This window comes from Setaria viridis, chromosome 8, assembly GCF_005286985.2.
Source record: "Setaria viridis chromosome 8, Setaria_viridis_v4.0, whole genome shotgun sequence".
Taxonomy (NCBI): domain Eukaryota; kingdom Viridiplantae; phylum Streptophyta; class Magnoliopsida; order Poales; family Poaceae; genus Setaria; species Setaria viridis.
Genome location: NC_048270.2, coordinates 36330100 through 36339773, shown reverse-complemented (window position 1 = coordinate 36339773; position 9674 = coordinate 36330100). Strand labels below are relative to the sequence as shown.

Below are 9674 nucleotides of genomic sequence, written 5' to 3'. Positions count from 1 at the left end.
AGGCACTGAAGCGAAAACACTGAGGTGGGCACCCAGCTAGCTTCGTCCACATGCTCTTCAGATGCGTGATGCATGGTTTCTTGCGGGCGATTGCAGGCCTGTTCGCTTCAGCTTATTCAACCGGTTTATCAGCCACCAAACAGTGTTTTTCTCTCACAACAAATCAGCCGTTTCAGCTTTTCAACCGACTTATAAGCTGAAGCGAACAGGCCCTGCGTCTCTGTTACGACTGGAACCGAGGCAGCAGCCGGCTGGCAGTGGAAGCATGATAATCAGTCTCTACTCTAAAAAACGTGGAAAGCCGACTCGCGTGTATCGCCGTTCGATCGATTTTCCTCATGATTCGATCCAATTCGGTGTATCAATCATCCATGTAGCATTCAGATTATTATTATTATTATTAAAGCTAAAGATGTATCAATTATCCTACTATTCTTCCAATACATTGACGTTTCTGCTAAATGCAACTCCAGCATTAGCGAGAAATCTGTAAAATCCATTCCAACATTCAGTCGCTCGCACTTTACTTTGATCTTTGAATTTTTTTTCTGCACACCTACGCAAAAAATGGAGTAGTAATACCTTCTCAGATGTACTTCTCCGAAGGCGACCCCCTCAAGGATCGGGAACTCTCTTGGTAAGAGATTTTTGAGTAGAATCGGTGGATAAGGAAAGATCGTTTGCATATAAGGAGTTCGACCCATCATGTATCTTTGCTATTTAAACAGTGCGCGGTGGGCTCGTAGAAGCGAGGTGGGATTAATAATTGCCCTATCGCTTGCGCCGTTCGCTAATTTGGGCTGTTTCGGCCTCCAAAGCTCAACTAGACACGTTTGACAATGAGACCTTTTTCGGCTGGCCCTCTCGAAACGCTGGACCTCAACTGGTTCTTTTTGCCTTGTTTCACTGGGATCCGTCTCGAATGTAAAATATAGTAAACATGTCACGGCTGTTGTAACTTGAAAATGGTTAAAGTTTACCCAAAAGCAATTTGAAGACACGAGAAAACGAAAACTGCCCACTCGAAAACTCTTATCAGCAGGACCCCGGGTAGGTTACGCACACGGACTCGAGGCCGGCCGGCCGGCCGGCCGGTGGAAGATGGTGTCGGTGTCGCCGTCCGTCCGACAAACTCACGAGCACGCATTGCATAGGCTCACCGCAACTAACGGCGACACTGTTCGGCTACACCACGAACCAGCAGGCCCGCCAGCAGCAGGAGCTCCCCTCCTCCCTCCAGAGACCGAGAGCATCCCGTGCACAAGTCTTTGACTTTTCGTCGGCGTTGATCCGCGCCCTGGTTGCCGCTCGCTCCGTCACGCCATCCATGCCCCCGACCCTGGGCAAGGGCATCAGGCGACACCATCATCGGCTGGTGCCCAGTGCAGGGACTGGCGATGGCGTCGTCAGCGGCCAGCGCGGCGTGCGCGCGACCAGACGGGCCACGGTGCCTGCTTCAGGGCCGGGCTGCCGGCGTCCGTGCGAGAACTGGTGGCCAGGACACGAGTAGACGGTGCAGTGCCTTCCACCGCCCAGCTCTTCCATGCCATGACTGCGACGACGACGCGCCGTCCGCCACGCGCAAGGGCTTCCGGCCGCCGTCGCCCAGCCCTGCAAGCCGCCTGGCGCGCGGTCCGCGGAACCACAGATGTGGATGGCGTGGCGAGAAGTGGGTGGCTCTTCCATGCTTGACGACGCCAGTGGAGGAAGGAAGCCTCGCCGGGAGCCAGCGTCGCACCGCCACGAGTCCACGACATCGATCGCCAGGCGCCACAAGCGTGCAGCACCGCCTTGTCCACCGGCGCACGCCTCGACACGTCGAGGGCGCCAGGGGCGCTCGTCGGAGACTCGCCGGCAGCTAGCCGGCGCGTGACGCATGGTGCCCCTGGGTCCCGCCTTCGCCTCGTGCTGCCGCCGTCCAAGTCGTGGGCCGCGGAGAGCGGGGGCGACCTCGACCAGCAGCGGCGGAGGACGTGGCGGCGCTGTGGTTCGGGACGGCGGCTCGCGTCGCGCGCGTGCTTGATCGTGTCCGGTGGCGGCGCACGTGTTGCGCATGGCGACCATCGGAGCTCCTGTACCTCACCACGTGCATGCTCCATCCTGTACAGAAGCGACGTTGGTGGGCCGTCGCCGGTGCGAGTGGGAGCGCGGGTGCGGCGGCTCCGACGACACGATCGAGCACCACGGGCGGGCGGCCGAGTTTCGTGCCGGTCCCGGGGAAGAGCCTGCCACCGCATGCGGCGACAATGGCCACGCGAACGCGATATCCCAGTGTCGACGAAGCATCCACGCTACACCGACAGAATTGTCGGGGAGCCTGAGCTGGCTTGCGAGGACGGACTCCGTTCGCTCCATCAGGTGCGCGCGTTGGGCCCCGAGCACCCCGACGCCGCTCGACTTCGGCGGCGACATCAACGAGCGCGAGAACGAGATGCGGCGGTTTCGTTCACGACCACAGAAGCGCGCCGGTTCCATCCCGTGCTCTTGCATGCACATTCATGGGGCAGTGGTGCACCGTCGCCGCCAGTACGGTGCGGCGGCTCCGATGCGATGAGACCGACTCCCGGTCGACGGGTGGTCTTCTGCCACACATGATTTTTAATTTTTTGTACTTGTTTCGATCTAGGAAGCTGCTAATTAAAGAGGAAACAAAAAACAACTGACGAGCGTGCTCTGCCAACACATGGGTGGATGCAGTCGAGAGCCTAACTTGACGGATCTTGCCGTCTCGGGTGCTCCGAGACCCATCCGGCACTCGAGACCAGGAAAAGGTCATGGTTAAGAGTCTTCGAGCATTCGAATTTCTGAAGATTCAATCTTCCGGATCAATCGAGCGTTCGAGCTCCTCCTCTTTCACATCAGAGATTCAGAGTCTAAAGAAGAAGGTTATAGGGAATTTGAAATTTGGTAGCACATGAAACGACCATTACTAATTAGAGGCTTTTTTAGAGCGTTAATCCTTATAAGTTAAGATCGCGATAAAACAACAAATATATCGTAGAAATTCTTAGAAAAAAACAGTAATGTCTCGGTAAACGATAACCGTCATTGAAATACTATCCAATTCATGGCCGAATTGATGATAATCAATGATGATTAAATCTATCAACTTGATGGACGAATCTTTCTGAGAATTATATTGTTTTTATCTACCGCATTTCAAAAGGATTACAATGGAGGCTCTAAAAACAAGTCCCAACTAGTAGTAGTTGGCTGCCAATGCGGTGGCCAAAATTTGACCAAGCCAAGGCTAGTAAACAGCAACCGATGTTCTGGCGTAACCATGTGGACCTTAGACCTGATTTGTTAATACCATGCTATTAGTAGTTCCAATGGTGCACTGGTAGCTGGCATTTGCTCGTGGCTGATCCGTTAGGTGCGGAGCCAGCAACAGAGAGAAGAGTTGAAGCTGCATTGGATGTGTACATGTGCTCGATCCTGCCTCCTGCGGGTTAATTTGACACCAGATCGAGGACCACAAGAATACAGTATGGAGTACTCGTGCCATCCTATGCGTTGAACTTGTTCGCCTCGCCATCTCATCTGTCCATCCGTGATTTTCCATCGACCGGCCAGGCCTTAGCTTCCTTCTCTATAAATCGTCTCCCAAAATCACACCAGAACCCCCACACATATCTGAAACCCAGTCATCTTCCTTTTGCTCCCCTGCTCCCCGACCATGGCGGCGCTGCTGGACGAGTTCGCGTCCAAGCTTGTGGGCATCCTGGCAGGCATGGTGAAGGAGGAGGTGGAGATGCTCCTCGGCGTGCCGGGCGAGGTCACCAAGCTCGAGACCACGCTCCGTGACCTGAGCCACATCTTGGGTGATGCGGAGAGGAAGCGCATCCGCGACAAGGCTACGGAGGGTTGGGTGAGGGAGCTCAAGGACGTCATGTACGACGCCGACGACGTCCTTGACCTCTGCCAGCTCATGGACGGCGGAGAAGAAGATCCTCCCGCACCAACATCTGCTCCGAAAACCACCTCAAGGTTCTGGGACATCCCCAAGATGTTCTTTTGCTTCCGCAACCCTGTTGTGGCACATGAGATCGGAACGAAGATCCAAGCGATCAACCAGCGACTGGAAGACCTGGCAAAGAGGAGCTCCCGTTTCATATCCATCACCCAAGCCATCCATGCCTCAGCTGATTCAATCAACAAAGCTTCCAATTCTTTGTCCGACGAAACTGGATCGGTTTTTATCCGGTCTGATGTTGTCGGCGAGAAGATTGAGGATGACACGAAGAAAATTGTTGATCTACTCATCAAGAAGGTGGATGCTCCTGCAGGATCAAGGGTCAATAATGATGTGGTTGTTGCTGCTGCTATCACAGGCATAGGTGGGATCGGCAAAACCACTCTGGCTAAGATGGTCTTCGCTGATAGTAGGGTGGGGGAAAACTTCGAGGAAAGGATCTGGTTGAGCGTTAACCGTGAGTTCGATGAGATCAATGTCCTACAAAGTCTTATAGCTTCTTTTGGTGCCAAACATGAAGGTTGTGCGGGAAACAAGGACCTACTTCAGCGTGCCCTGAATGATACGATCCGGCAAAAGAAGAAGTTTTTGTTGGTGATGGATGATGTGTGGAATGAAAATGTGTGGTATGCGCTGCTTAGAGAGCCGCTCAGTCATGGTGCTAATGCTTCTGGCAGTCGAGTTTTGGTGACCACAAGAAATGATGGAATTGCTCATGGGATGAAAGCTCAACATCTCCATCGAGTTGACAAGCTAACCACGGAAGATGCTTGGATTTTGCTAAAGAACCAGGTAAGTAATAACTTTTATTCATTATAGTAATTATTTCTGTAGTAATTTGAATTTACAATAACAATTTTTATCTCTTCTTAATTACTTTCTCTCCCTTGGAGTAATTCACGACAGCCCATTTTGCTCATTATTTCTCTTGTCGCTCTCGTCCGATTTGATTATGCAAAGGACCATGTAATTTGACTAGGAGTCTTTTATCATACTTTCTTAACCTCTTGGCTTAGCAAAACGTGTCTCATGGTTATATTTTATTGAGCATATCCTATTGACGTTGAGGGAAGTTTTGTTTAGCGTAAAGAATCGGTGCTCGTAGCCTAAGAGGGGGAGGGGGTGAATTACACAACTCAAAACCTTAACCTATGACTTCCACTTCTTATGCATCAAACTTAAACTAGTGTGAAACCACCGTCCCAAAATAAGTTTTGCAACCTAGAGCCAATCCTAGCAAGATACTACACTAAGAAAATAAATGCACAAAGATTGCATGTATGAAATGTGGAAACGTAAAAGAGAGGATGAGGGGAAGGAAATTCTTGACACGATAATTTATCACGTGGCATCAGTAGGCACTAAGCCACCACTAGTCCACGTTGTTGAAGCACTCACACAAGAGTATTGCTTTCCGGTCACCAAGTCTCTCCCGGGACACCCCTTGATTTGCCATAAAGGCTCGGCCACTAAGACTCACGTCAAGTTCCCCGATCACTTTGATACCATCTCCACTAAGAAGTTTTTCCACGAAGGAAGCGGATCTCCATGTCCCCCGCACACGGTCGTCAACGCTGCTCCACACCAAGTCGGAGGGTCAAAGACTTGCCGGCGAGCCACCAAGGCTCCAAGACGCCGGCACACCTTGTACAGCTGTGGTTCACTCCTAGAATCGATCACAAGGTAGGCACACCTTGCATTGTCTCTTCTCTTGACCTATCCTAGCACTAAACAGTCTTTTAAGCTTGTGCTAAGCCTTTGATTAATCACTTATGCACTTTTGGTGGCTCAGATGTGTTCTTGATGAGTCTTAATCTCCAATGTACTTTTGCACACTCCAGCTTCATCTAACAACTCCAACGGGCGAGTAGAGAGGGTATAAATAGCCAAAGAGAGAGAGGGAAGGAGTTTCATCCTGATGAAATCCTGTATACATTGTTTCCATTACTACAAAACCTGATGAAACTAGCATTGGGCATTAGAGAGTTTCATATCATCTCATAACATCCAATCACATACCTTGCAATTACATACCTTGCAATTAAACGTTATGTCCAGCCTATGAAATCGCAAAATGAAACTCTCCATGGGGAGATCATGTTTCATACATCCACTCAAACATCTTTCGATGATATGCCACTCTTGAAAACCGTAATATGAAATTCTCCACTGGGAATAGCCTTGGTTATCTAGTGTCTAGAATCTATTGAACTCACTTCAATTTTTTCCCTACAAACAACCCCTGCAAAGTTATGATACAACATAAAATCCATTGCACGGGAGCTTTTCGATTCTAGCACCATTTCCTCTCTCAAACTTGCTGCATTTTTTTCAAATACTAGGTAGTTTTGAATGAGACTGATGAAGCCGATGTCGATGAATTGAAGAGTATTGGGATGGAAATTGTTAAAAGATGTGACTGCTTGCCGTTAGCAGTTAAGATCCTTGGAGGACTCTTGCGCCGCAAAAGTAGAACAAGACATGACTGGATGGATGTCAGTAGTCACGACACTTGGTCAACAACAGGAATCGACGAAGATATTAATAAAGCGGTCTATTTGAGTTATGAAGACTTGCCCTCACACTTGAAGCAATGTTTTGTGTATTGTTCACTAATCCCTAAAGATAAATTAATAATTAGAGAAGCAATAGTCCAGCATTGGATAGCAGCAGGTCATGTACACAACAAGATGAGCTATAAGGCACCAGAAAAGTTGGGGGAAGAATACTACAATGAATTGGTTTCAAGAAATCTTCTAGAACCAGACAAAAGTTACTATGGTATACAAGCATGCAGCATGCACGATGTTGTCCGTTCCTTCGCTCAGTATATAATTAAAGATGAAGGGATACTTATTAGTGATGGGCTGGATGCCAATAGAACTCTTAGCACTGCAAAGCTTCGGCACCTATCTATCTCAAACAAGGCAGTAGGGCATGGCACTTTGCAAAAACAAGCCTTGCTTAGAACATTAATGTTATTCGGAAGCAGCACCACTGTTGAGCTGAAGAATCTGTTGAACAATACTTCTTGCCTCAGAGTACTACATCTAGTAGATGTAGATCCAGTTGAGCTTCCAGACTCCATATGCCACCTCAAACATTTGAGACACTTATGTATTGATAACGCAAGCATATCCACGATACCACGAGATATAGGTAACCTAAAATTTCTTCAAGCCCTTGAACTTGCAAAGTGTACAAATGTTTCTCAACTTCCTACCAGCATTTTGAAGCTACGGAAACTAAGGTCACTCGACTTGAGCGACACGGCAATCACTTCAATTCCTCGTGGCTTGGGAAAACTAGAAGATTTGGTCAGAATAAGGGGGTTTCCGACACATTATTCAGATGAGGGCACGGGTGGCTGGTGCAGCTTAGAAGAACTCAGACCTCTGTCGAAGCTCCAAAGCCTTGAAATAAGTTGTCTGGAGAAGGCATCATCCGGTTCTATGGCTGCTAAAGCAAACCTTAGCAGTAAACATCACTTGACAAACTTAAACTTGATATTTACCAGCCGGCTAGGGGACAATGGAGAGGTCGAAGGCAACATTAGCGAGGAGGAACACAGGAGAACAGAGGACATCCTGAATAATCTGTGTCCTCCACCTTGCATGGAACTACTTGATATCATTGGCTACTTTGCACGCGGGCTACCGCAGTGGATGAGAACCATGTCAGCCTTTGGGAGCTTAAGGCGGTTAGCACTAGATGACTACGCTTGCTGCGCGCAACTTCCTAATGGATTGGGGCAGCTCCCCTTTCTTGATTATTTTGTGGTCGACCGTGCTCCGTCTGTTCAGTGCGTTGGGCATGATTTCCTCTTCCCCTCCTTGGGTGGTCAAGCCGATGGCAAAGTAACACGGAACAATAAGAGGCAGCCTCATCATACTTCGCGTGGTGCTGGTGTTGCATTTCCCAAGCTGACAGAAGTGGGTTTTGTAGGCATGCTGGGATGGACAGAGTGGGAGTGGGAGCAGCACGTCCCAGCGATGCCTGCACTAGAGGAGCTTACAATCAGAAACTGTAAACTGCAACGTCTTCCTGCAGGGCTTGCACAGCATGCATGCCGGTTGAGAGAGTTGGACCTAAGAAACATCCAGCTCCTGGTCTCCGTGGAGAACTTCCCTTCAGTAGTGAAGCTTTGGTCATATGACAACCCAAGGCTTGAAAGGATCAGCAACAACCCAAGCTTGCAATGGATTGACATTAGAAATTGCCGAGCACTAGAGGAATTGGATGGTTTGCCATCCCTTCGAAGCCTCGTGTGGCAGGATGAGGACGCTCAATCACTCCCAGAATACCTGCGAGAGGCAAAGCCAAAGAAATTGTGTGTAGATTGCAACCGAAGATTGGTCAAACTTTTTTTTTGAAGGTAAACAGGGGGGGTACTGTAATTTATCGAAGCTTGCTCAAACTAATAGCACTACAAGATGAATCCTCCGAATGGGGAAAGATCCAGCATGTCCAACAAGTAAAGGCGTATGGACACAAGATAAAAGGAGAAGCGGAGTGGTACATCTACTGTACCAAGGAGCCGTATTCATTCGACGCATACCTGGGTAAGTCCACAGGTGAGTTCATCTTCAACCTACTCGGTGGTTTAATAACTGTGTGTGTCTATATATACTCATGTAAAAATGGATTTCTAACTGTATATTCACCTGCGTGCGCAGGATGAAGATGAAGCAGAAGTAGACGAGGTGAATGAAGAACAGAGTCCAGGAATAGAACATAGTAAGAATGCAAGGAACAGAGGAAGCTTTCAGGCTGTTACGACAGGACGAGCATTCGAATCCATCCACCAAGTACTAGGTATGAATTGCCCAAATACTAATGGTCTTGTAGTTGTACACGCCAAATTGGCTGTGACTATTCTAACTGGAAAGCATTGTCGTGTTAACGCAGGAGAAAGAAACCCAAGAAGGAGAAGAAGACATTGCAATTGGGTGGTGGCAATGTGGCATACTGTCCCTCAAATTCGTAAGTTGTATATGTTTGTGTGCGAAAAATATAATACAGCAGTAAGGCGCGAGCGTCTCTCTAACCAGTTGTTGTCACGCTCAGGAAGGGAGCGCCAGCACGGGCGGCCTTGTACTCGTTGGAGCGAATACGCGTCGGGGACGAGCGATGGGCTGAGAGCTGAAGCACTGAACGTGCGCGCGCAGATGTGTTCTGCGGCACCTACTCCTCATGGATCCTCTGGAAAGATGAAGCTACTCTGCAAGACTGCAACGATTGCAGCAACACGGACGTGCCTACCAAACAAACAAGCATGACAAATCGTAGGTCTCCCGTGCTGGCATGGCATAGGAGCTGAACTAAACTATATCAATTTGCACTGAAGCTACTATATACTATATTCATTTCGATCCGTCCATAATGGCAGCTATGGTAAGTTCAGAGCCGACAGCCACACCTTATCAAAGCCACACTTTGCACGACTGCTGAATAGTATTGCTGTCCACGGCCCTTGAGCTTCACGACTGTCCTCGGCTACTGGATTACACATCAACTATCATAAGAGCACCATGGTACCAATGGCAGTACCGGCTGAGATGGCCACTCAGCTGCAGCAGATTCTGGGATGTCAGCTTGGGAGCTTTCCTCAAACATACCTCGGATTGCCTCTGTCCAGCGAAAAGCTCAGGCTCTCTGCGTTCAGCCCACTGATCGCCAAGATCGACAAACGTCTCAG

At 49.1% G+C, this 9674-nt stretch overlaps 1 protein-coding gene across 3 annotated transcripts; it reads left to right on the top strand.

The window, feature by feature from the left end:
• The first annotated feature begins 3411 nt into the window (after positions 1-3411).
• LOC117866485 (putative disease resistance protein RGA3) lies at positions 3412-9448 on the top strand. 3 transcript variants are annotated; one of them, XR_004642903.2, is made up of 5 exons: positions 3412-4768; positions 6319-8538; positions 8653-8791; positions 8885-8959; positions 9044-9448. XR_004642903.2 is itself a non-coding variant. In XM_034750698.2 (2 exons), exons 1-2 carry the CDS (start codon positions 3680-3682, stop codon positions 7979-7981), a joined length of 1149 nt encoding a protein of 382 aa, XP_034606589.1. In that variant the 5' UTR covers positions 3412-3679; the 3' UTR covers positions 7982-8120. The 3 variants fall into 3 exon arrangements, 1 of the variants encoding a protein (XP_034606589.1); XR_004642902.2 differs by having other exon boundaries at positions 6319-8550; XM_034750698.2 differs by lacking the exons at positions 8653-8791; positions 8885-8959; positions 9044-9448 and having other exon boundaries at positions 7922-8120.
• Positions 9449-9674: the final 226 nt, after the last annotated feature.